Below are 26,594 nucleotides of genomic sequence, written 5' to 3' on the forward strand. Positions count from 1 at the left end.
TCGATTTTTTTTTTCTTCTTTAAAGTTAAAGGCATTGTATTTACTACTCTTTTGGCACGTAAACTGGAAACAGCCTGGCCGTCCTTCCCATGCTAGATGGTTGAGAGATGTTCCGTTTCACTTAACTCTATAATGACAAGTGAATCATATTTGATGCATGAATTTTAGAGACCTATAAATCATCAGTGTGATTATATTTTTTCCTTTTTTTTTTTTTTTTGCTGTTTTCCTTTATTTTATTTTGCATTGTTTGTATGTAAAATTATTTAGGTAAATTATATCTATCTCGCCCGCATGTTTTATTTTTATATTTCTCTGACTTTTATTTTTGTGCAAATAAACCAATAAACCAATGTGAACCTTATAACAGGCTTCAGCAGTCTGGGCTTCACTCCTGTATCCTGCAGGTGTTTACCTTCATGTTAGTGAAAGATGCCACTTAAAGGAAATGTTCACAATTCTTCAAATCTATCTGTAGACTAGCAGTCAGGTGTCCATATGAACAGTGAAAGATGTTTTCCTCTCTGTGATAATTCCTCCTGTTCATACTGACTATTAAAAGATCTTCAAATGTGCTTTCAATGTAACGTGAGGGAGGACTAAATCCACAGTGTGTTCACACAGTAATTTAAAAGTATCTGACCAGCTTCTATTGAGCTTCATCAGTGTGAGTTAGTCCAAAGTCCTTCTAAGGCTTCTTATTATAATGTCTCTGGATAGTCATATCAAGTGATATCTGACACATGTCTTTTTAGCATCAAATTCCCTCTTAGTGTTTCCTGTTGAGCTGTGGTGGAAGTATAGTTACAAAAAGACTTTGCTACTAAAAACACTGTTATTGAAACAAAGATTTGAATCATTTGGGCGGCTGAAGCTTCATATTAGCTTCAGGTCAACTTTAAATCCATGTTTACACAGAAGGAGGACTGTGGATTTAGTCCTCCATCACTTCCATTGTAAGTGCCTTATGAAGGGATCTTCTAATGACCAGTATGAACAGGAGGAATCATTACACCAAGAAAAAACGTTTTTACTGTACATTTGAGCTCCTGACTGCTGTATTAAGACACACCTGAAAAACTGTGAACCCGTCTTTTAAACTAGCTTGTTTAAACCTTTCAGTAGGCACTATATAAGTGAACAGAATCAATAATTATACTAATAATCATTATCAAGGAGCCAAATCTTGTCAAGGGCTTGATAACGAGTTAATTATTAGAATCAGGTGTGAGAGTGAGATGCGTAAAACATGCAACAGTTCCCAGCATTTATTCTGAAGGAATCCCTGCAAAGCGGAAACGGCTGCTGCTTTAGTGACGTGAGTTTGACAGATTTGAATGTTTTGTGTTTTTTTCTTTTTTTCACGTCAGCGTCAGGGGTAGACGGGTTCGTGCGTCCTGCGTCACAGAGCGACGTCAGGAGTGTGAAGTAGGCCAACGCGCTGCGTGCTGAGGTTACGCAAGAAGAGACAGAAACAAGCTGTTCTCAGGTCTCTATCTATCTCTAACGCTGCTGCTGCTGCTGCTGGACATAGTACAATATAAAAATATCATGTTACAAGTAAATGTTCTGTATTTAAAAGCTGCCTTCATTTTATTGCATTATTCATCAATCAATCATAAATCAATCAGACTTTTGTACAGCACCTTTCATGCAGATGAGTGCAATTCAAGATTCACAGAAGACAGACAAGAAAATGTGACAGTTTATGAAATCTGATAATAATCTAATTTCGTAACACAGCCTATAACATTATTTCTTACTTTTGACCAGGTTTGTAGCAGCCAATGACGTAATAACAATTGATAACGCCTAGATAAGTTAATAAGTTATTACATTATTGGCCTGGTAAAAAAAAAACCTTTACAAATGTGATAACTGGAGTCGATAATGTAATAATATAGTAATATTACTTTATTTGTGATTTATTTATTCGATATAAAGTGTCACTGTTTCCTCGTACTTAGTCTTATTATTGTCTCTTTCAAATATTTGCTTAAAGACCTGAACACACATATTCTCTCTCTCTCTCTCTCTCTGTCTGTCTCTCTCTCTTCCTCCTATTAGAATGATCCCCAGTCCTTAGCCATTGAAGTTCCAAATGAAGTGGTAGCCTACTTGTTTGCAAACACAGACAACTGTATATGAAACCTCTGTGTGTCTTACCCATAGTTGACCACTAGATGGCAATGGATTGACAAGTTAGCCAGTCATGACAGATATCAGATATTAGACTGATATTAAGTAATTAATATCATTCTTAACTATGACAGTTTGATAATATCAGGGGGAATCAACCTTTTTAAAAGAGAGAGAGAGTGAGAGAGAGAGAGAGAGAGAGAGAGAGAGAGAGAGAGTATGTGTGTGTGTGTGTGTGTGTGGGGGGGGGGGGGGGGGGGGGTGTGTGTGGAAGGGTTAGGGCGGAGTTCAACCCAGAAATGTTAAATGATGACTTCTGGAATTGAATGGGCAGATTGAATAGAAAAAATATGCAATAAACCTTCAGCAGATTAAAAGTATCTGACTGCCACTGCATTGGAGGGCTGTAACTGGAAAGGGTTAGGGTTAGACTCTGACTTTTCAAAAGAATATTCCTCCAAATAGTTGCTGTAATAAATCAGCTTCATGAGCAGTGTGGTTTGTATATATTTCCGTATTATTCATACTATTGCATTCATTAGCCACTAGGTGGCAGTAAAAGCCAAGGAATGAAATTCAGTGCTAAACTTCATGTGGTAAAAATGAGACTTAATAGTAGTGTTAACTTAATATACATGTTTTAGGTTTTTAAAAAGTTGTGCTTGTATTATTTTTTTTCTCTTGATAAAACATAAAAACACTACGTCTATTTGGCCTGAACAGAATATATAGGTTATGCAGATATATTTGAAAGACCTAATAATAAGACAAAGTGCCATGGAAGTGTGACAGGTGGAGAAGAAAGCAGGAAAATTGGTCATTATAAGTAAAAAAGTTCTGCCCATCTGTGGTTCCTCCACTGCGTCCGTAGTGGATGTTACCAAACCCAGATATAGATATATGATTACAGGATACGATTAAGAATCAGAGGGATGACAGTGGTTTAATAACTTCAACTTACATAGACAAATATTATGGGTATTAACTATCAGATGTTCTATCAATTTTTTTCTGCAGAATGAAAAGCAATAATCATGGCATTACAGTGGGTAGAAGACGTCAAACCAATAAGAGTAACAGTGTGTACAGATACAGCTTTAAAAGGTTTACAAACTGATATTTCAAATGGGAGACACAGTTTTGTCTGTGAAATATTCATGTAATGAAAAATAAAGGGAGAAAGTCATTTTCTGTTAATCTATTGGTTGGAGAAATTAGGCAAGGGGATCGGGCATACTGGATTAAACAAAACATAAAATAGGAAAGTAAAGTGGAAGGTGTGAAATACTCAGAGTAGAAGAAATAGTTGAATGTGCTTGTGTCATGCAAAAAGTATGAAAGGGAAATATGGAAGTTAAGAGAAGGAAGGAGGACGGGTGTTTCGTATCAGAGGAATGTTAAGTAAATTATCAAAAGATAAGATCATCAGGTATGTAGGCTATTTGATTTTTTGAAAGCAACAGGATTGGAAAAAATGATTTTACGCTTTGAGGGTTTTTTTTCTGTCTGTAAACCACAGCAGTGATCATTCCAGACTACAAGGTGGATTATGCAATATAGCCTGCTAAGAAGTAGCAGATAAAGAAGACAAAGAAGAAAAAGGAAACAGAAACTACCCTTGCACGGCATTGACTATGCCAACCCCAACCTACCTGGCTGTGGAAAAACAGATAACAGATAATGCGTCGCTGTTTACAATAAGCTTCCTTCGCCATCTTCACCAAACAACATGAAGAAACTTATTTTCTTGGTCCTCTCTTTTCACTTTGCCTCTTCATTTTTCGTGCCTCCCTCTCGACGAGAACAGTTACTTAGACTCTACTTTAAAAGTAAATATATTGCCCCTTGTATTAGTTATGTTTTTATAGATTGAAGAGAAGAAGTTCATGGTGAATGGATTTAAACAAACCTATGTGGAGACTGAGTTGGAGCTGTGTTCATGCCCTGCAGGACAAACTGGAGCATCACACCACCAGGCCAACATCAGGCATCAGTGGATAAAACCTACAGCTGTTTGTCCAACATTTTCATTCCAATAAGCCCAGAGATGATGAGAGAGAACTGCTGAAACTAACATTAAGAGGTCAGGTCATTATTTTCATAACTAGTATATCAAGACTCCCAACATTCCCAGTTTAAATGACACAATAAGGGATAGATGCTTCATTTGAATTCAGCAAAGACAAGCCTCACTAGAGTGTTTCCCAGAACTTGTTTCCAAACCTTTAAACACACGTATGACAGGAACACCTCTTATTCAGGTTTTCAGGAGGATTTTATTTATCAATACTGGTAGGTAGAAGGTAAATATAAACCATATTACAACAAATGACACTAGAAAATGTAGCAGCCTTTCTTTTTAAAAAATGCAGTAAGTACATTGAATAAAAAAATATATATAAAAATATTTTTCTAATTCTCATTATGAACAGACTAGACATGATCTCTATACCTTTGTATAACACATCTGAGAGCTGTGACTCAAACAATCATGTTTTACAAATCATGAAAAGATGATCAATTAACAATTCATAATTAATCATTAACTTGTTGATGATGTAGAGACCATTTTTTAACTAAAGTGAACACGCAGTAAAAAAATCACATCACATAACCTCACAGATGTATACTGTCATGTAGACAGTGTGGCAATATGCAATAAAGTAAATCCATCAGTACAAGTTAAAGTGTCATTAATTATCTAATAGCCAATAATCCAACAATTAACAATAACGTTACAATGACATTAACATTCATTGTCCACATGACACATATAGGATGTGAAAATGTCAAATGTATAAGCTCTGAGAAGTGTTATTGCTTTAATATGTTAGTTTCAATAAAAGGAGGAGTGTCTATATTCACTAAATATATCTAAGTGAAATTTTTTTTTAAAAAACAACAAAAAAAACAACTTGTAGTAGAGGAGTAATGTGTGTTAAAAGACAAAGACATTACTCACAGATATTTTTGTTTAAAGTGAGAAGTTTGTATACAGTGTTCAAACTATGGTAGAAATCACAATGACACTGAGAAACAAAAATATTAATAAGCTTTATCAACTGTGCAGAATCTTCATTAATACTTATAAAACAAAACTGTTTAACCAATTTTGAGTGAAAGCATGAATACTTTAACATCTAATGTTTTTAATGTGTTTTTTTTTAACGGTTTAAGTGCTGAGTATCATCTCCCACTAATAGATATAATGCCAATGATAATAAAAAACAGTATAAATTTGATATCCGAAGATAAAAGATGCCTCACTGGAGTGATGTTGTGGCTCTTTGGTGTCTGGTAGCTGCTGCAGTGATTCATCTCCACCAAAGGTCTGAGGAAACAGCTGGACAGCAGCATCACTTCTCTCCAGATGTTGTCACTCCTGCAGTGGAGGATTCACATCAACATTAAAGCTTCTGTCAGCTCTCAGATAATATTCACAGGTATCATTCGTTTGTTAATGTACATTTATGGTGCAAAATAGGATCAAATATAGATGTCACAGTTTGAGTTCACTATTAGTGGTCATATCATACAGTTTTTGATATCAGTCAAAAACAGCCAAACACTTTCAGTACTTTCAGATATGAGAGCATACTTTCAGTATATTCATTACAGTATTATATCAGTATACTTTAGCTAGTTTCAGGCGCAGCAACAGAGGAGATTCTTCATACAGCATCTGCTCAGTGTTGATGACATGATGAAATACTCACATGTGTCTGCATCTTTCACTCAAGAGGTTCAATGGTTGGCAACTCAGAAGCTTTGAAAGAAAGATAAAGTCTCAGTAATTCAATTTAAACTATTAACTGTATTTGTTTGTGCAGAGAGAGATAATCTGACAGAATACCATTTACAGGTATAATCTTGAAATATAGATGATATTTAAAATGTCAAATTATATTAAAGCAAACAAAGAAAAAACTAATACATGTTTTATAGAACCACTGTATGTATTAATTTGACTTATTTCTGTCATTTTTATTTCAAATGGTAAGAGTGTAACTTTCCAGTTAGAGGTCAAGCTACTGAACATCAGCCAGGTTACACTGTTATTTGTATGAAAGCCCTGAAAGGCAAGTGAGCTTTCTACATTATTTTGTGTCTATGACTAATGGTAGAAAATAAAAAGATTTGGCTGAATAATCTTTGTAATTTTTTCCATCTGTGTAAATGGGTGAAAAAGTTTTGGCAAGTGAAATTTTTGATTTTTGTGTGTGTCAGGAAGTGTTTTGGTTGCAATACTCATTCCTGGTGAGTTTTAATTTCTCCATATATTAGTGTCATGTCTTCCTTTTGGCTAGAGATGTATTTTAATCAGTGTCAATCTGTTTTTATGGTGATACACTGAGAAACATAGTGACACAAAAAAAAAAACTTGAACTTGACTTTTTTAAAATCCTGGCAAGACTTTTCTCCACATGTTTCACAGTTGAAAAGGAATTAACCTCTGAAGGATAAATGTCTAAATTCAGTACTGGAATACATTAAAACAGTGGAGTTAAAATGACTTCAAGTCCATTGTTGTCCCTCACCATTTTTTCTCCTTCTCCACATGAAGACGCCAGTGATGCAGACTGCCAGGAGCAGCAGCAGTCCTATAACACCTCCAATAACAGGACCAGTAGGGGAGTCTGAGGGAGGAACTGGAACCAAAACAAAACATTCACAGTGTGTGTAGGACAATGCACCTGTGGTATTTCCACCTATAATTATCATGATGTTTGATAATCAAACATCATTATTGAAAATGTAATTTGTTACTTTGATCCCCTGAAAACATGGAGCTTTCTCCGTCATGATGCACAGACAGACTGCTGAGGAAATGGATGTGCAGAGTTGTAAATATGACTACAGCAGCTCAGTTATGCTGCCATAAGTAGATGATGTCTCTTTTTAAGTGAAATTCACATTACTGGACATGTTGATCTGATGGTTTAATTTGGCATCACAATAATCTATACAGTTACCACCTGCAGTTTAATACACCTTATTGCTTCTGGCCTGTGTGTGTCCATCTTGTGTCTATGTGGAATGTGCATAAGGTAATAAGTACATTTGTTAACCCTGGACTAACCCTCAGCTCCATAACGTCCGGACTGATAACTTTGTTTCAAACTCATTCAAATTATAAAATCAGAACCTTGAGTTAAAAATTTAAGAATATTCACAGCGATCACATGTGTTTATTTCATTGGATAACAAATGTTTTGAGGCAAAAACATTGTAAAATCAGTGTTCCAGTCTTACCACAGTTGGTCTTGATCACAGTTTTGTCCAGTTTGGTGATGATGTCGTCCTTCACACCAGAGAGATGAAACACACATTCGTACCTCCTCCAGTCTTCAGATGTGACTGATGAAAGGTTCAGGTCAACATTCATCTGGAAGGATCCATCATGGTTGGGGAGGATCTCTCCAAGCTCCACGTCCTCATGAAGCTCCTCTCCATCTTTCCTCCAGAATATGTCGGCTCTGTTAGGGTAGAAACCTGTAGCGAAGCAGCTGACTGGAGAGGAGCGAGTCTTCTGGAGGAGAGACACCGAGGGAAGGTCTGGAGGGACAAAAGGGGAAGGGGTTTAGAAACAGAAGAGACATTTAAATATTGGGTCATGAAACTACATCAGGTCACGTGATTCTACCTGTTCTCAGCAGATAGCTCTTCCCAAGGTCCAAATATCTCTTCAAAAAATCAGGGAAACGCTGGTTGAGGTCATTTTTCCAAACTTCATTGTTGAATCTATTACTGTCCCAGATGTGTTTGAAGTAATCAGCTTCTGGTTTTTGTGCGATCCATGTCAGTGTCTTTGGGTCAAATGCTATGAAGTCTTCTCCATCTTGACCAATCTGAGCAAATCCATTATCCTCTCCAGTTTCATTGTCCCATTCACAGCCCTCCATCCTCTGGAAGGTGTGGACAGCTGAGACAGAGACAGAGAGTGAGATCCCACAGAGGGTTACAGGTGAGGCTGCATTTTAGAGAATGTCAAAGAGCATGTGGAAGGGTAACCGCTTCATCACAAGGACAACACACATACAAACACTCACATCAAGTAGCGATGTAAACTTTCAACCAAAACTTAACACTTAAACATACAGATGAAATCAGACATGATAAGAAAGGCAACAGACACACAAAAACGTGCCAGATTCAAATCTAGATCTAGTTCAGTCTTTCAGTGAATGCAGCACAAAGTTACCAGATAAGCTAAGTGAAATATTAACATTGACCCTCCATTTAGAAAGAGTTACATTACTTGGTCAGTAATCGAGTGAGTGATATGAGGGAAGTATATGTGGATTTAACAAACATGTTAATGGGACAGTTTTCTATGTGACAAAAACACAACTTAGCGTTTTTTTACATTTCTTTTACTTACCTCCAATTTTATTCAAACGGTCAGTTAATTCTTTGTAGCTATGTAGGTGGAACAGACACCTATCGGTGTACCACATCAAGTGCTCTCGATCATCATCTAGTAGTTTTTGTGCCCAGTCCAGTTTAGCTTCTACTTTCATCCCGATGCTGTCACAGTGACCTACTGGAACTTCATCAACGAACACAACAACCACAAAATCTGGGATGTTTTTGACTCCAGAGGACGCGGTGTAGTCAAACTTCAGCGAGTGCTGGACTGTAAGAGGAAGACGTTTTAAGGGTTTTCAAGTTCATATCCAGACTTATGACAAATACATAATTACATTTAATTACATTCAATATTTTGCACAGCATGATTTCTAAGACATATAAAGTTAGTGACGAGCTGGTGATGAAAGTGGAACATAAGAACCTGAAATAATTGGACTGGAAGCCGAGGAGCCAAAAACTTGACACAACTCAAAACACAAATCAATGCTGGGTATGTTCATTATTATTGACACATTTGCTATAACGACTGAATCAACTTTATTAACCTTACTGATCATAACTTTATATCAGGTTAGTAATGACTACACACTGTAAACATTCACATTTAAAACTAACTGAAATGATGAATCTGGATACAAATACTGTACACTACTATGGGATTCCTGAAAGTGCAAACATGTGATGAGCAAAGTATATGAAATTAAAGTGTCTTCTCTAATTTGCCTTATTTTGCTTAATATTCACCACCCCATTTCTTTTAAAAATGATATGATTTTATATTATTTAATTTGATGAAACACAAAATCTGTCTATAATAAATAATGTCATAATAATAATTAACATGAGTTATTCAGTTAGAAGCTTCTAGTTCAATTACATCAGTATCAAAAACTTCAACCATGAAGGAACAAAAGCCAACTGAATTAGGTCAAAGTCAGTAATAAATACATTTACTTCATAAATATACTTACACAACTGTTTAAAAAAAGAGTATTACATTACCTGGAGTGGAAACGTGGCAAAAGAGGAGAAACAACAGAATCCTATTCATCTTGCGTTGATACAGACCTTAAAAACACTTGGAGGAAAGACTGTCAACAGCCCACACAGACAGGATGAGGGATTGGAAAAAGTGGACTAACCAGTAAAAAAGGAAATATGGTTGTGCATCATGTGTTACCAGGAAGAGTCAATTCAATGTTTGACTCTATTTACAAGAAGTTTAATAGCATGTAGTAACATGAGCAACTGTTTATAGTCAAGAATAAAATTGATCCTAAAATCAGAAAATGAGAAAAAAAGTTACACAATTAAGAAAGTGTAAGAGCAGTTCAAAGATGCTCTTTAGAAGACAGAGTGCACCAGCAGGCAAAGTAAGACATGTGTATCTACAGTATACAGTATAGCACAATTCATACAATGTGGCACTTTCAAAGTGCCTGATAAAAATTCATACATTTTAAAACTAGTGAATGACTTTAAACTAAAGCTCTTTGCCTGCACTTGTTTGCGGCTAAAGTCCAAAACACAGAATGTGGTAAGTCAATTAATGTGGCTGTTGAAATTCATGTCTGAGTGCATGAGTACAGCAATATTTCTGTGATTTCTTGTTTGTGTTTTTAAACATCACCAACTGAAGCGGAGCGCTGACTTTTCTCTTAAAACAATTAACAATTAATCTTCTTTTTTTAATTCAGTGTACTTACCAGAATTTTGTTTAGAAAGGCTGCTACATTCTCTAGTGTAATTGTTGTGTTAATTTGTTGTAATATGATTTATATTTACCTTCAATTAAAAAATAAAACCTCCTGAAAACCTGAATAAGAGGTGTTCCTGTCATACGTGTGTTTAAAGGTTTTGTAACAAGTTCTGGGAAACACTCTAGTGAGGCTTGTCTTTGCTGAATTAAAATGAAGCATCTATCCTTTATTGTGTCATTTAAACTGGGGATGTTGGGAGTCTTGATATACCAGTTATGAAAATAATGACTTGACCTCCTAATGTTAGTTTCAGCAGTTCTCTCATCATCTCTGGACTTGTTGGAATGAAAATGTTGGACAAACAGCTGTAGGTTTTATCCACTGATGCCTGATGTTGGCCTGGTGGTGTGATGCTCCAGTTTGTCCTGCAGGGCATGAACACAGCTCCAATTCAGTCTCCACATAGGTTTGTTTAGATCCATTCACCATGAACTTCTTCTCTTCAATCTATAAAAAACATAACTAATACAAGGGGCAATATATTTGCTTTTAAAGTGGAATCTGTGAGTATAGACTCCTGTAACCTGCAGGATGTCAACCAATGACTGCTGTTTCGAACAATTTCCTGAGGAAGGAAGCTGGAACTGCAGAATGATTCCCAGCATTCAAGAGGGTTAGGGTTGGCTCATCAGTTGGCCAAAGAAAACTTACAAAAGAAAATGAAAACTGTGTTGATCAGTGTGCTGAGCAGTGTCAGTTCAGCCCAAGAATGTTCTTGCCTTGTTAGCTGTAGTGGGATCCCCATTACAGGCTCGGTTTTCTGGTCCATTTACTGTGTTACAGCAGGTTTCTGAACATGACTATCATTTCTCTACCTAAACATATGACTTCACTTTGTCATAATGACCTGTTGAAAGCTTATTTTGTTGTACTTTACACTGCGTACCTCAACCACAACAGTAGTAACATTAACACTGGTTAGCGGAGTTAGTCGGACTTAAATCTGAAAACCCATTAATGTCCGTGTCCATCACCAATAAATCTCCATTAATTTAATCCACTAAAAACCAGAGAATAAAAGAAGCTGCAGAACCTGCCTGAGAATTGTCACATTTTTACGTTTTCTTCAGTTTTACTGTAAATCCCGTCATAATTGTCTGTTTATCATGTTACACTTTAAACAAAAGCTGCAAATAACCAAACTGGCATTCTCTGTAAAAAGCCAGACTGAAGACGTGTTAAGTTCACATTTAAAGACTCTTCTAGCTGCTTGGAGTATTAAAACCTCAGCAAAGGTTTTAGTCCTTCAGTTTGGGAACCTGACGGGCCAAACTGGTTCATACACTATGAGCATATAGGACATGTAGGCTGGTGCAAGACCATGAAGTGCTTTTCAAAACCAGTAAAAGACAAGCAATGTAAAGTTCTGATCAGCACAGAGTTCAGAATCAGCTTTAACTGATTATTGTGACTCCAGTCAGTGCTGAGACTGATACAGGTGAAACTTTAAGCCAGATACTGGACTTAGGAAGCAGAGGTGGCAATGTGTGTCCTCAAAGATAAGATACTGCAGAGGATGAAGGCCTTCAATCCTCCTCAGCTCTTTAACCTCCTGACGTCAAGGCTGCAGACCTACAACGAGACACATTGATGATGCTGCTCTTGAACGCTGGGAATCATTCTGCAGTTCCAGCTTCCTTCCTCAAGATGGCGACATCGCAGCTTTGCAAATTCAACAGGTAATGATCTTAACAGCTGTCATTAGCTGGCATAATGCAGGTTACAGGAATCTATACTTACAGACTCCACTTTAAAAGCAAATATATTGCCCCTTGTATTAGTTATGTTTTTTATAGATTGGAGAGAAGAAGTTCATGGTGAATGGACCTAAACAAACCTATGTGGAGACTGAATTGGAGCTGTTGACACACAAGCACCAGGGAACCAATGCTACTTTATCCAACATTTTTCTTCCAAAAAGTCCAGAGATGATGAGATGAGAGCAGAACTACTCAAACTAACCTTGGGAGGTAAAGTCATTATTTTCATAATAACTGGTATAGTAACAACATTTCCAGTTAAAATGACACAACAAGGGATAGTGTGTCTTATTTAATTCCAAGCGGCCGATTAGACCAACAAGTCACTGAATTTCATGGCCAGTGCAAGTATTTTCATTGTTTATTTGGTTTAATGTTGATTCCTCTTCTATTTTATTGAAACAATCAATTTAGCCTTCTTACAACCTCTGAGACTTACTCAGCTGGCATGACGGTTATTTAAGGGTAAGTAATAAAGAATAGTAACATATAATAGGCCTAGTATAGTAAATAGAAAATAGCAAAAAATAAGAAATATACTTTACACCAAGATTCTACAGCACTACATTTTACACCCATGACCTCTCGTCCTAATTTCCTTAACTGTTATATTCAATTCATCTTTATTTCAGACTCAGATCGGTTCATAAAAATACACATCCTACAAGAAACAACACACATATGAACGGAATAGCATACAGTGGTGGACCAAGTAGTACAGTAGGCTAAATCTACCATTATATAAAACTGTAAATGTAAAGTAACAAAGTAGTTCCATCTTAAAACCGATCAGCTGATGACTTGCGATGAAGACAAACAGGAACTTTGCCCCAGCCCTAGATGATACACATTCTCTCAACTACAGACAGACTGCTGCTTCCTGCCAGTGACATGCTGACACATGCCAGCGCCCTCACTAGGATCAAGGTCTTGCTAAAAACTACTGAAGCCCTCATCTCAAAGCAACATGAGACTCATTGTGTTTATCATCTTTTTTACATCATGCAATTTTGCATTTTCAGGTAAGAAAGCTTTTTCATGCACTCCTCTCTTGTGATATCAGGAGTGTTTTGCTTTTGCTTTTGTTGGCGGGGTTAGGTTATTTATGACGATGTTTGTCACTTGAAAACTTACTTTTAATATAGGCTACTTAACAACGCTAAAGTTATCTTCTGACTCAGAGTTAAGGAAAATAAAATTATTGATAATACACAAGCAGTCTAGGGCTGTTAAGATGTAACACTTCATTTATCAAGTCAGGTATATTTATTTACAGATCACGACCTCTCAAGGGCCTCCATAAAAACACATTCAGGCAGGATAGATTATACCTAAAATGTGAGGAAGCTGTTATTCTAGCAATCATCATCAACCACATCCAATTAAATTCAGTCAAGAAACAATCGTAATTGAATTTGATAAATGAACTAATTTCTTCAACTGTAACTTTTGTGCTGAAAAAAACCCAAACATTTTACAACAACAATCATGGTCATTTTATCTTAAAATTTAACTTGTGTTGTATCATAGAGAAAAGAAAGAAAGAAATGACCTGAAATGACCCAACAATAACTCATAAGTCAACTCATAACTTGTCTTCTATTGTGAATACAGTTGATAAATATAGATAGAGGTTCTGGCTCAGAGATGTTATGATATTATAAAGAGGTCAGGTGGTTCAGAGATGATGTTATTATGTTATAAAGAGGTCAGGTGAAGACATTCTGCCCACCCAGCTGTGTTGTGTTGTCTATTTATTCTGTTTTATCTTGATGTGCAGCACTTTGGAAACCTTGTGTTTGTTAAAATCGTGCTATATAAATACAGTGTATTGGATTGGATTGGACCCAGCTGTTAATGCATCAGCATTCACACATGCTCTGTGACAAGGAACTTTTTCCTTGTTAGAAAATGGCATCTAATGGAGAAAATCTATTTTATTTATTTAGTGTTATTGTTTTAGTTTTGTTTATATCATTCATGAAATAGCAGAAATGTAAATAATTATATTTCACAGATGTTATGTTTGAGTTAGATTTCTCATTTGGAAAGCCCGGGACAGCGAAGTCTGCATCCTAAGGGGAGTCACCAGCAAGTTAAAGAAAAGGTTACGTGAAACATCTTTAATTAGCATCATAAAATACTGATATCTAACAATATTTGCATCATAAACTACTGATATTTGAATCGTCTATGTTTTTCTAGGGTTACGCCATGGGACACTCAAAAACGTCTGTTTATGAGTAATTGTTAAGAGCTTTTAATCTTGTCAGGCAGCATTTGTGATCATCAGTGGTCATTTTCTGTTAAACCACTTCATGTTATATGGATTTCTTCATAGTTTTAACAGAATGGCCTTTTAAATGATAGTTACACTGTGAGACACTAAATGTGGTTAATTTAGCTTGCCATACTTAGAACAATTGTATTCCATTAACCTTTATTTAATATGAAAGTGTAAGATTATGTCAAAGTAGTTGATATAGTGTTTTATTGAAAACATGAGCATTTTTAAGTAAGTGTATGTCATTCACCCTTTTATATAGCACTTTGCACAGACAAAGGTCACAAAGTACTTTACGAGAGAAAACATAAAAACATAATACAGCAGTCCACACAAAACACAAACACACAGGTGAGGGTAAGACAGAATGTGAGTTTGAAAGGCGTTGTACTGGACCGTTGTGAAGAAAGAGCTGAGCCTGAAGGTGAAGCCCTCAATTTACCAGTCAATGTACATCCCAACCCTCACCTATGATCACGAGCTTTGGGTACTGACCGAAAGAATGAGATCACAGGTACAAGAGGCTAAAATGTGTTTCCTCTGGACAGTGTCTGGGCTCAGCCTTAGAGATAAGGTTAGGAGCTTGGAGTAGGGCTGCTGCTCCTTCGCATCAAAGGGAGCCAGCTGGGGAGGTTTGGGCACCAGGTTAGGATCCTCCTGGACGTCTTTCTCTAAAAGTGTTCCTGGCATGTCCAACCGGTAGGAGACCCTGGGGCAGACCAAGAACATACTGGAGGGGTATCTCTCCTGACCTGGGAATGCCTTGGGATCTCTAAGGAGGATGAGGAGCTGGTGAGCATTGCTGGGGAGGAGGATGCCTGAATTTCATTGCTCACCCTAAACCCACTGCAACCCGGCCCTGGATAAGCAGCAGAAAATGGATGGATGGCTTTATTGTAAACTCAGGACTCAGGATACTGTAGGAATGATGACTCTTTATGTTCAGTGATCTGATCAGTGGTCAATAGTCAGAGTGTTGATAGGTTAACTATTCAGCATCAGTTACCATGGTGATGGTACCCCATCGTAGAACTGAAAACCCAGAGATGAACCTGAAGTTACCTGGCTAACCCCAAATCCTGCTTTGTAGTACAGGCCCCAGGTGGTCTGGGCCAGGTCTGCTTTCTGTCTCCAGAGTCAAAACTATACATGGAGTTGTGGCATACAGATTTTATGCTCCACATATGTGAACAACCGCCAAGGTCTGCTGCAGCCCTCAGTTCTTTTAAATCGAGGCTTAAGATTTTTTTGTTTGCAGCTGCCTTTTATTAAAACACATTAAAGGTTTTTGATTAATATTATTTACTATGTTTCAGGTATTATTTATAACTTTATGATTATACCTAAATGTCTTTTTTTTAACATTCTTTTTATTTCTGTTCAGTTTGGACATTACAATTTGAACATATCTGAGACATTTTTTACCTTAAATGTAGTAATCGACATACAATTACAAAACACCACAACAAAAAATACAATAGACACAAAGAAACAGCGTAAAGTATAATGAAACAGTCTGACAAATAGACAATTTGAGACAAAACAATAACAATGAACCCAATAAAAATAATAATAATACCAAATAATAATAATAATAATATTAAAAAATAAATATATAAAAAAAAGGGGGTATCACATTTAAGGGAAGGGGTAACCACTTATTAAAAGCTGTTATTATTATGACTAAATACAACCTTATGCTGTGAAATATACTTATTCTCTACTTATTCTAAAGGTGAGTATGGTGTGTGTCTTGACATAGTCCAGAAAAGGTCCCCATGTTTTATTGTAGTTGTTTTTTGCTGTTCCTTTCAAAGAATATCTTATTTTTTCAAGTTTGAGGAAGTAAAGAACATCCTTGATCCAATGTGTAAATGTTGGGGGTTTACAATCTTTCCATTTGATCAAAATCAGCCGCCTGGCCAGGAGCGCTAAGAAAGCAACACTATTCGATTGTGCCCTAGTTAGACCCAAGTGATCAGGTACCACCCCAAATAACCCAACCAAAGGACATGGTGAGATTGGTCGTCCTAGGAAGTCTGAAATTATCTCAAAGATGGATGCCCAATACTGAGCTAGCTTTGTACAAGACCAGAACATGTGGGTATGTGATGCTGGATTACACTTACAACGATCACATGATGGGTCTACATCAGGAAACCTTCTAGAAAGTCTGAGTTTGGTCCAATGGATGCGGTGCAAAACCTTGAATTGTAAGAACCCATGTCTGGCACAGATTGATGAACTATGAACTCTGCCCAGGACAGTCTCCCATGATTCTTCAGAAATTGGTTCCCCAAGTTCACCTTCCCACTGAGATTTTAAGTCAGAAATGTTGGAGGGTGAAAGTGCCATCAGCATACCATAAGAGGCTGATATAATACCTTTGAATGACAAAGGCCTATACTAAATGTCTTTTTTATAATGTATTGTTTGTTTTACATTTAGTCTTAATACCTTTCATGATTTATGTAAAGCACTTTGACTTTCCTTGTTGAAATGTGCTGTACATGGAATTCAGGACATGTTTATCAATGATGGCTCATAAATGCTGAAATTATGTTCTTGTTTGTGGAGATAATTGTGTAGGCATGTGGATATCTCAAAGCCACAATGTGTAGAATGTGTGACGTGATTGTTTTGTCAAATATCAATTGATTCAGCCTAATTTAAACATGTGTTTGTCCTACAGTAAAGCACTCCCTGAGCTATATTCTCACCGCTACGGATGGAGTCCCAAACTTTCCGGAGTTTATGGCTGCTGGAGTATTTGATGATGTTCAGATGGCTTACTGCGACAGCGACAGAAAACGTATAGAACCCAGAACAAGCTGGATGGACAAATTATTAAAAGAAAATCCTGATGTTCTTCAGTGGCACTTTGATAAGTGCCACAATAACCAGTACAGCTTCAGACACCAGATTAATAATGTGAAGCAGCGCTTTAACCAATCTGAAGGTATGTTGCTTTTTCTGGAAAATAAACCTGTTCATTTCATTCAGATTGCCACCAATCTACTGCAATCACAACTATTCGTATCAAGAGTTGGAATGGGCTTCAATAATGATAAATTACGTTTCATTCCCTTTAAATGCAGCAGCAGGTGAAACGGGAGAGAGGATTAGTGAGAGAGAAATGAGTTCACCTCTGTGAAGCACCTGAAGTTCCAAAATATACATCCAGGACCCCAAATATTAATATACATAAATCCAAATATGTTGACAATGGTATAATGAACAGCAGCAATGTGTTCTCATATGTGCTGCAGCTGCTGGCATGGTGGTTCTGCCACTTATTTTGTGCATTCAATTAATATAGTATAATTAACACATTTCAACTTTGCAATTTTACACCTCAGCATATTTGAAAGTCTTCATCTATGCCTTTAAGTACATACAATATCCTTGAATAAACAAAAACAAAATCGTATGTTAGATTTGCTGGGTAGTGTTTGAAAAGCGTGCGAATTCTGTCATTGTTTCACAGAAATATTTACATGATGAATGACTGTATCCATGCTGTGCTGGCTGTGCATAAAATAATTTTTTGTAATAATTGTTTTATTTGTTTGTTGATGATGATGATTGGCTGTAAGTGTCTTCTATCATAGATCCTGTTGTAGTGTCTGTGAATCATTGCAGTTTCCGTCTTTGTGTCTCTTTCAGGTGCCCACGTGTTTCAGAGGATGAATGGCTGTGAATGGGATGATGAGACTGGAGACATCACTGGTTTTAGTCAATTTGGCTACGATGGTGATGACTTAATAGCATTGGACCTGGATACATTGACATGGATCGCTCCAACGCAACAGACAGTGATGATCAAACATGACTGGGACAGAGATACACAGCTAAGTCTATTTTGGAAGAATGCCATTATCCACGATTGCATGGAATACCTTAAGAAGTTTGTGCACTGTGCGAACAGCACAGTGCAAGCAAAAGGTAATCAGCTAGTTTATTGAAATATGTTTCATTGTACTTATGTCAACAAATCAAATCTCAAACTGAAACATCCCATGTGTCTGCTGAAACCAAGGCCTTGTTTGTTGTCACTCATGTAATTCTCCGTACCGGCCATCAGAAAAAACTGGCTTCAGAGCGTCGGTATCAAACGTATCACTATGAGTTGAATCGTTGTTAAAGATCCCCCTACAGACATGTACATCAAATATTCTATTTGATGATCATTTGTGTCTGATAGTGTTTTCACAAAAGAACTCCACTTATCTTGTTAAAATCCTGGAAATATTGATAAATTCAGAGGTTTAACTGCTGGGCACAATACATCTCCAAACTAATCTTTCTCATTGTCCCTCCAGACCTTCCCTCAGTGTCTCTCCTCCAGAAGACTCCCTCCTCTCCAGTCAGCTGCTTTGCTACAGGTTTCTACCCTGCCAGAGCCAAGATATTCTGGAGGAAAGATGGAGAAGAGCTTCATGAGGACGTGGAGCTTGGAGAGATCCTGCCCAACCATGATGGATCCTTCCAGATGAGTGTTGACCTGGACCTTTCATCAGTCACATCTGAAGACTGGAGGAGGTATGAATGTGTGTTTCATCTCTCTGGTGTGAAGGACGACATCATCACCAAACTGGACAAAACTGTGATCAAGACCAACTGTGGTAAGACTGGAATCAGATGGAACTTGATCTTTTAATCTGTCTTACTAAACTGAATAAACAGGTAGATGGAAGTACTCCTGTTCTTTTCTGCTTCTCCAGTATAAGTCGTGACTTCTTTTGTTTTTTCTTGTATTCCAACAGAAACTCCACTTGGCACGGTCGTCCTCATCATTGCTTCAGTGACTGGTCTTGCTCTCTTCATCGCTGTTTGTGTATTAATTTACATAAAGTCAAGTGCACACTACAGGACTGTTCCCCCGATCTGATGGCTCATCATTCGAGTTTTTGTGTCCTTTGACTTTCAGACATTGGGTGGATACTGACCCAGATTACAGAAGATTCAGTTGGTTCTGTGACCAAAACCACATTACAGAAATACGTTCCTGTGATTCCTATCATGGGATTTAGCTCATTACTATCCTCACAGCACATTATTGTAGTATGTTTTAGTTTTAATATTGTATTTCATTTTTTTGTTGTTGCCTTAAAACTGTAACCAAATGTACGGATAATACCCATAAGACATTTTAATCATAATCGTATGTGTTGTAAATATCAAAAGGGACGGCTTGTTTTTTCTCATTTTGCATCACATTCTGTTTGAAGTCCAGATATAATTTGAAAGTTGATCAAATACATTTATATATTGTATTCTGTCTCTATAATTCGAATTCTTTTGCATGCATGTTTTAATACTCTTTGTACTCCACAACAAATCTGTATAGGGGTCAATGATGTGGTTTAGTTTAAATAACACATTTGTATGTGTACCACTTTCTTGAATATTTCCAATCTCCATTTGACATCGAATATGTGCTGATTGTAAGAGTTTTGATACACTTTAAATGATAAATAATAAAAAATACACTTGCTTTGTACTACCCTTGAAGCTCAAAAGGTTAGCTACAGTTTTAATAACATAGAAGATACAATCATTACCTGACTGTGGGGGAGGAAGTGGTAAAGTCCAAGACTGTCTGAGATTGAGATTTTATAGATACAATAATTGCGTGAAACATTAAACATTTCTGAGTATAACTTTCTGTTGTCATCAGCACAACATTGTCAGGGAAATAAGACAATCTAAATCCATAAATCTATTGGCCTGAATTTTAACTAGCAACCTCCTTTCTGATATCAAAACATCATGACCATCATTATAGAGGTCTATGGAGGTGAACATTTCCAAAGGTAAATTACCATATATATATATATATATATATATATATATATATGGCTGTTGCAGAGTTTTAAATAAATACCTTTTGTCTATTTATTTGATAATAATTTGCAAGTGCTTAAATCTTCAGTAACACAATACAAAAGTTACAGTTGAATTTACACTTCAACTGTGTGGGTCTGATCTTCCATGGACAAACAAAACAAGCTGTTTGTAAGAAATTAGCTATAAAATGTGAAAACTAAGTCAGGAAACTCTTTGCAATGTTGGAGGTGTAGAAATGCTGTCAGCTGTTTCTGTGGTGACTCACCTCACAGCTGAGTCATTTCACATGTTGCTCTCTAGTGGTAATATAGAGAAAGACACTATAACACACAAGATTCATTATTAATGTAAGCTGACCAGCAAGTTGTTTTTATCCTCACACATTTTGATAACTGATTTCAGAGATGAGCTTAATTAGAGTGTTTCCCAAAAACTTAATTAGAGTGTTTCCCAAAAACAAAACCTTTAAACACATGTATGATGCAACAGGAACACCTCTATACTGGTTTTCAGGAGAATTGTATTACTGCACTGAAGCTAAACATTAGAGTATTAGAACAAATAAACAAAAAAATGGCATTAGAAAATGTAGCAGCCTTTAAAAAAAAAAAAATCACAAAAAGTTCACTGAATCAAAATTTTTTTAAATATTTTTCTAATTCTCATTTAACATTATGAACAGACTAGACGTGATTTCTATACCTTTATATAACACATCTGAGAGCGGTGACCCCCAACAATCATGTTTTACAAATCATCAATGAAAAGATGATCAATTAACAACATCCATCATTACAAGTTAAACTCATCAATTATTTGTCTAACAGCAATAATCCAACAATTAACAATAACTTTACAATGACATTAACATTAATCATCCATATAACAAATATAAAAGACATGAAGATGTCAAATGTATAAGCTCTGATAAGTGTTATTGATTTAATATGTCAGTTTCAATAAAAGGAGGAGTGTAAATATTCACAAATATGTTTTTTTAAAGTGCAAAAATGTAGAAACTTTTACAAATTTAAGTGTAAAAGAGTTACAGCTGTTACTTGTAGTGGAGGAGTAATGTGTGTTAGAAGACTAAGACATAACTCAGGTATTTACATTTTTGTTTAAAGTGGGAGAAGTTTGTATGCAGTGTTCAAACTATGGGAGAAATCACAATGAGACTGAGAAACAAAAACATTAATATCTTTATCAACTGTGTAGAATCTTCATTATGCTTCTAAAATGAAACTATGAAACTAATTTTGAGTGATTTTGACAGTTTGATTATCATCATGTCTCCCACTAATAGATATAATGCTAATGACCATCAAAAACAGTATAAATTTGATATCCGAAGATAAAAGATGCCTCACTGGAGTGATGTTGTGGCTCTTTGGTGTCTGGTAGCTGCTGCAGTGATTCATCTCCACCAAAGCTCTGAGGAAACAGCTGGACAGCAGCATCACTTCTCTCCAGATGTTGTTAACTCCTGCAGTGGAGGATTCACATCAACATTAAAGCTTCTGTCAGCTCTCAGATAATCTTCACACATATCAATCTTCACTGCATCCACTGATGACATGAAACTCATGAATCTGATCTATGAATTCACACTTTAGTTTGATGACTTTCTGATTGTTCCTGTAAGGTCACATCTCAACATTCATTAAGTTTGTTAATGTACATTTATGGTGCAAAATAGGATCAAATATAGATGTCACAGTTTGAGTTCACTATTAGTGGTCATATCATACAATTTTTAATATCAGTCAAAAACAGCCAAACACTTTCAGTACTTTCAGATATGAGAGCATACTTTGTTGTCTCGCGTGTTTTTTATTCAGAACAGAAAAAACTTACAAAAGCCCTCAGTAGGGGGCAGTATAACATCTTCTCAACACTGTCAAATTACTTTTTCTTACATCACTCCCACATAATTTTAGACTGGCATTTAAGCACTTAAGCAATTTCCATAACTAAGATCAGTGCTCAACCTCACAAATAATGTCAAAATAATAAATCCTTCAAACCTTGCATAAGTCTTATTATTTTTCCTCTTATTACCTGTTACCTTGCGTACTGTTTTCATAACATATTGAACAATAGACAGTACAGTAAGCATATTACACAGATTTAAACCGGGTAAAGCCCGATCTCTCTCCTAAGGTACTCAAACCTTTGTCTTGTCAGTGGTTTGGTCAAGATATCTGCCTTCATATCAACTGTTTGACAATACTGTACTTGTATTTGCCCATTCTGCACACATTCACGAATGTAATGGTAGCGAATGTCTATGTGTTTAGTTCTTGAATGATTGACTGGATTCTTTGCGATTGCGATGGCTCCTTGATTGTCCTCCAGGATCACTGTAGGCGAATCACTCATTCCAAGTTCAGTCAGTAATCGCTTCAGCCAGGTACCTTCTTGAGCTCCTTGGCTGAGTACAATATACTCAGCTTCTGCTGTTGACAGTGCAACTGTTGCCTGTTTCTTGCTGAACCAACTCACTGCTCCTTCACTCAGGAAAAACATATTTCCAATTGTTGAGCGACGGTCATCCCGATTTCCGGCCCAATCAGCATCTGAGAAACCAATCCTCATACTTGAGGGCATGATTCACTGTTCCCTTCAAGTATTGAAGAATTCCATTCACAGCCATCAGATTTGTAGTGTTTGGATTTGCATTGAACGTTCATACAACACTCACTGCTTGTGCTATGTCTGGCTGTGTGGCCATTGCTGCATACAACAAACTACCTACCATGGACTGATAAGTACTTGGGTTCACAGGTTTACTGACACCATCATCTTTTCTTAACTTTACATTTGCATTAGCAGGGGTTGCAATGGGATTAGCATTTCTCATTCCATACTTCTGGAGAATGGTTTCAATGTAATGCTTCTGATGCAGCAAGACACACTTCTTTGCTCTGTCTTGAACAACAGAGATGCCCAGGATATAGGACAGCTCCCCCATGTCCTTCATCTTGTAGCATCTTTTGAGAGCTTGTTTGAACTCATCCATGCATGTTGATTCTGTGATCAAAATCAGATCATCAACATACACAGCTAGAATCTCTAGCTCCTGTCGACATCTCACAAACACACATGGGTCTGATCAGTTTAAAGCCAATGTCTTTCAGCAACACCATTTTGCTGAGGTGTGTGAGGTACAGTCATCTCATGGTGGATACATTGAGCTTTCAAGTATTCTTGAAATTCACTGGATTTCCCCACCATTATCTGTTCACAGCCTTGTGACTTTATGTCCACACTCATTGGAGAATGTTTTTTCAAATTCCTTGAATTTGCTAAGAACCTCACTTTATTGTTTCAGGAAGTAGACCTTGCAACATCTGGAATAATCATCAATAAAAGTCACAAAGTGCTTTGCTCCACCTATTGACTCAGTCTGCATGGGACACAGACATCACTATGGATCAACTGTAACTTACGTTTGGAGCGAATCTCTCCCACTGGCTTGTGTGGTTTTCTGGACAGCTTGCCCTCCACACAGGCTTCACAGAAGGTAGCTTCTTTCTCTACAGTAAAATCCACTCCATTTACCAGCTTTTTGAGTTCCTTTAATTGGCTGGTGTGACCTAGGTGCTGATGCCACAGGCTGGCTGTTACTGATGCACTTGATGCACCGAGACACACAGGCAAACTTCCCTCGACGTCCAGCTGATATAGCCCATCAGATATAGCCCATCAGATCTTTGTGTTCCCATCCCATGGAGAGTTCCATCTTTCCCACGCATGTAGCAGCAAGACTTCTTGAACCGCACTGTATTTCCTTTTCTTGTAGCAGCTCCCACTGAGAAAAGATTTCCGTATAACTTGGGAACATACAGCACATCATACATTGTGATATTTTTTACAATCTGAGTTTGCAGGAGGGTGTATTCCCCCAGGCTTGGAAAGCTGCAAAAGTTATTCCTTTACCCAAATCAAGAATGAAGTGTTTAGAGGTGCCAATAGTCGTCCTATCAGCATTCTTCCTCTGTTAAGTAAACTGTTGGAAAGATTGGTATTTGACCAGATCACACATTATTTCTCAGTTAATTAACTTAACTCTGATTTTCAGCATGCTTACAAGAAAGGTCACTCCACAAGTACAGCTTTAATGCAGATGACTGATCAATGGTTGAATGATATAGACAGGAAAAGAATTGTAGGTGCTGTTCTGCTTGATTTTAGTGCTGCATTTGATTTCATTGACCATGAGATGCTATTAATGAAACTTACTGCTTATGGTTTTAATACTCTGCCTCTTAGCTGGATGAAGAGCTATTTATCCAATAGAACACAAACAGTGTTTTTTAATGGTAGTTTTTCCTCTGTCAAGACAGTACAGTGTGGTGTTCCCCAGGGGAGTTGCTTGGGTCCTTTGCTCTATTCTATTTTTACCAATGACATGCCTCTTGTTCTGAGTAGAGCCAGTTTAGCTATGTTTGCTGATGATTCTACTGTATATATGTCATCAAGTGGTGTGGAAAAATTAAATGTTCTCCTTCAAAATGAAATTAAACACATTTCAGATTGGGTAGAGAATAACAATTTAGTTTTGAATGTGTCTAAGACCAAATGTATTGTTTTTGGATCAATGTATGCACTAAGGGAGGAGAAGCAGTTATCCATCTCCATCAAGGGCAGCTGTATAGAGCAGGTCAATGAGGCTAAACTTCTAGGGGTCACCCTTGATAGTAAACTATCATGGCAGAATCACATTGATAAAATTATTGGGAAAATGGGGAGAGGAATATTTGTTATAAGAAGATGTTCCTCTTTTCTTACACCAAGTACCACATTGCAGGTTATTCAGGCTTTGATACTGTCTCATCTAGATTATTGCTCAGCTATCTGGTCTAGTGCAGCTAATAAAGAGCTCTATAAGCTTCAGTTAGTACAAAATAGAGCAGCCCGTCTTGCACTCTGGTGTTCAATAAGGAAAAGTACAGACCAAATGCACGCTGATCTTGCCTGGTTGAAGGTGGAAGATAGATTAAGACGAAGTCTTTTAACATTATTCTGGAACATATGTGTTTTTAAACAACCAACCTGCCTATACTCAAGAATAACGTTTTCTAGGGACAGACATGACCATGAAACAAGACAGATGAGGAGGGGTCATGTTGTAATTCCTAAACCTAGATCAAATGCAATGAAAAAAACAGTTCTGTATAGAGCCAGTTTTCAATGGAACAAATTACCAGACTATATTATTCAAACTGCAAATAAAGAACGTTTTAAAAAGCATATAAAAAGGTTATTCTTGGGTGGAGGCCAGCAAAATATTTAATATGTATCATTGCTTGGTTGTTGTTGTTGTTTGTTTGTTTTCATTGGGGTTTTTTGTTTCTTGTTTGCTGTTTATGGTGTTGTCTCAATCATTTGTGTGTTTTGATACCAATTATGTAAGCTGGTTTTAATGGAATTGTACGAAGTTTGAAGTCACTGTTTTAAAGGGGGGGGGGGGTCACTCTATTTAGGTATGCATTTATGTTATATTGTAATTGTAATGTAACTGGTTGTATTTATTTTAATATGGACCCCAGGAAGAGTAGCTGTTGCCTGAGTAACAGCTAATGGGGATCCAAATAAACTAAACTAAACTAAACTAAACATCACTGACTTTGAATGGCATTCTGAGTTTGATGTTGCCAAGTCCTAGTGCATCCACCACCCTGTCATCACCAAGTTTTACAGATTGCGGTTCTGAAAACTGTTGGTAGTCTTGAAGACATTCTTTATAGCAAGTCATGTGTTTTGATGCTCCAGAGTCAATCAACCACTGAGCCTGTTATGACATCTCATTCTGATTAGTCTCTTGCTGAACAAACTGCAGTGTCAAATTGCCCAGAGTTACAATCTGGTCTTCCTCTTCAATTATAGCACCTATTGCTCCAAGCTTGTCAGTCAGTTCCTTCATTCGTTTTAAATGTTCAGTTAAACTTTCTCCTTCCTTCATTTCACATCTGAAGTATTTTTTCTTTAGGAACTGTTTATTTGCAAGAGTGTCTCTCTCAAAATGTCCTCTGAAATGGGGTCTGATAGCTTGTTATCAGGTACAGCTGGGGTGTACTTACACTCAGCTCCAAGACGGAAAATGCCTTTTCTTTCCGTCGTTGAAACTCAGCTGGTGCAACAGCATTAGCTCCTGATGCTAGCACATCCGTTTCCATTACCATGCCCCACAGTCTTTTGCCTTCAGCAAGTGCTCCATCTGAAATTTGAAAAAATGTTGCCCATTTCTCTGGTCCACTCAGCTTGTCAATAAACAGCTCATCTTATCTTATCTTCCATTGTGAATCAAACAACACTGTTTATATCACTACACAGCTTTTCAGTGACGCGCTGGGCCCATAACATTTTGTTGTCTCACGTGTTTTTTTATTTAGAACAGAAAAAAAACTTACAAAAGCCGTCAGT

General features: G+C 36.9%; 2 protein-coding genes across 2 annotated transcripts; one reads left to right on the forward strand and one right to left on the reverse strand.

Annotated features, from left to right (window-relative positions):
• Positions 1–6,654: 6,654 nt before the first annotated feature.
• Positions 6,655–9,562, reverse strand: LOC128374596 (major histocompatibility complex class I-related gene protein-like). The gene is made up of 5 exons (XM_053334841.1): positions 9,514–9,562; positions 8,522–8,776; positions 7,784–8,062; positions 7,393–7,695; positions 6,655–6,776 (listed from the first exon to the last, which is right to left on the reverse strand). The coding sequence occupies exons 1-5, from the start codon at positions 9,560–9,562 to the stop codon at positions 6,655–6,657; spliced, it is 1,008 nt and encodes a 335-aa protein (XP_053190816.1).
• A 3,436-nt stretch (positions 9,563–12,998) lies between these two features.
• Positions 12,999–19,263, forward strand: LOC128374597 (major histocompatibility complex class I-related gene protein-like). The gene is made up of 6 exons (XM_053334842.1): positions 12,999–13,053; positions 17,008–17,274; positions 17,982–18,260; positions 18,638–18,968; positions 19,089–19,146; positions 19,246–19,263. Exons 1-6 carry the CDS (start codon positions 12,999–13,001, stop codon positions 19,261–19,263), a joined length of 1,008 nt encoding a protein of 335 aa, XP_053190817.1.
• The last annotated feature ends 7,331 nt before the right edge of the window (positions 19,264–26,594 follow it).

This window comes from Scomber japonicus, chromosome 15 (assembly GCF_027409825.1).
Source record: "Scomber japonicus isolate fScoJap1 chromosome 15, fScoJap1.pri, whole genome shotgun sequence".
Taxonomy (NCBI): Eukaryota; Metazoa; Chordata; class Actinopteri; order Scombriformes; family Scombridae; genus Scomber; species Scomber japonicus.

What these genes read in the sequence shown, in the direction of transcription:
- LOC128374596 (XM_053334841.1), bottom strand. Translation starts at nt 9,562, where the DNA reads ATGAATAGGATTCTGTTGTTTCTCCTCTTTTGCCACGTTTCCACTCCA. An exon ending in CCGTTTGAATAAAATTGGAG is followed by an intron (nt 8,063 to 8,521) that starts GTAAGTAAAAGA and finishes TCTCTGTCTCAG; the next exon opens with CTGTCCACACCTTCCAGAGG. An exon ending in GAGCTATCTGCTGAGAACAG is followed by an intron (nt 7,696 to 7,783) that starts GTAGAATCACGT and finishes TTGTCCCTCCAG; the next exon opens with ACCTTCCCTCGGTGTCTCTC.
- LOC128374597 (XM_053334842.1), top strand. Translation starts at nt 12,999, where the DNA reads ATGAGACTCATTGTGTTTATCATCTTTTTTACATCATGCAATTTTGCA. An exon ending in ATGCAATTTTGCATTTTCAG is followed by an intron (nt 13,054 to 17,007) that starts GTAAGAAAGCTT and finishes TTTGTCCTACAG; the next exon opens with TAAAGCACTCCCTGAGCTAT. An exon ending in GCGCTTTAACCAATCTGAAG is followed by an intron (nt 17,275 to 17,981) that starts GTATGTTGCTTT and finishes TGTCTCTTTCAG; the next exon opens with GTGCCCACGTGTTTCAGAGG.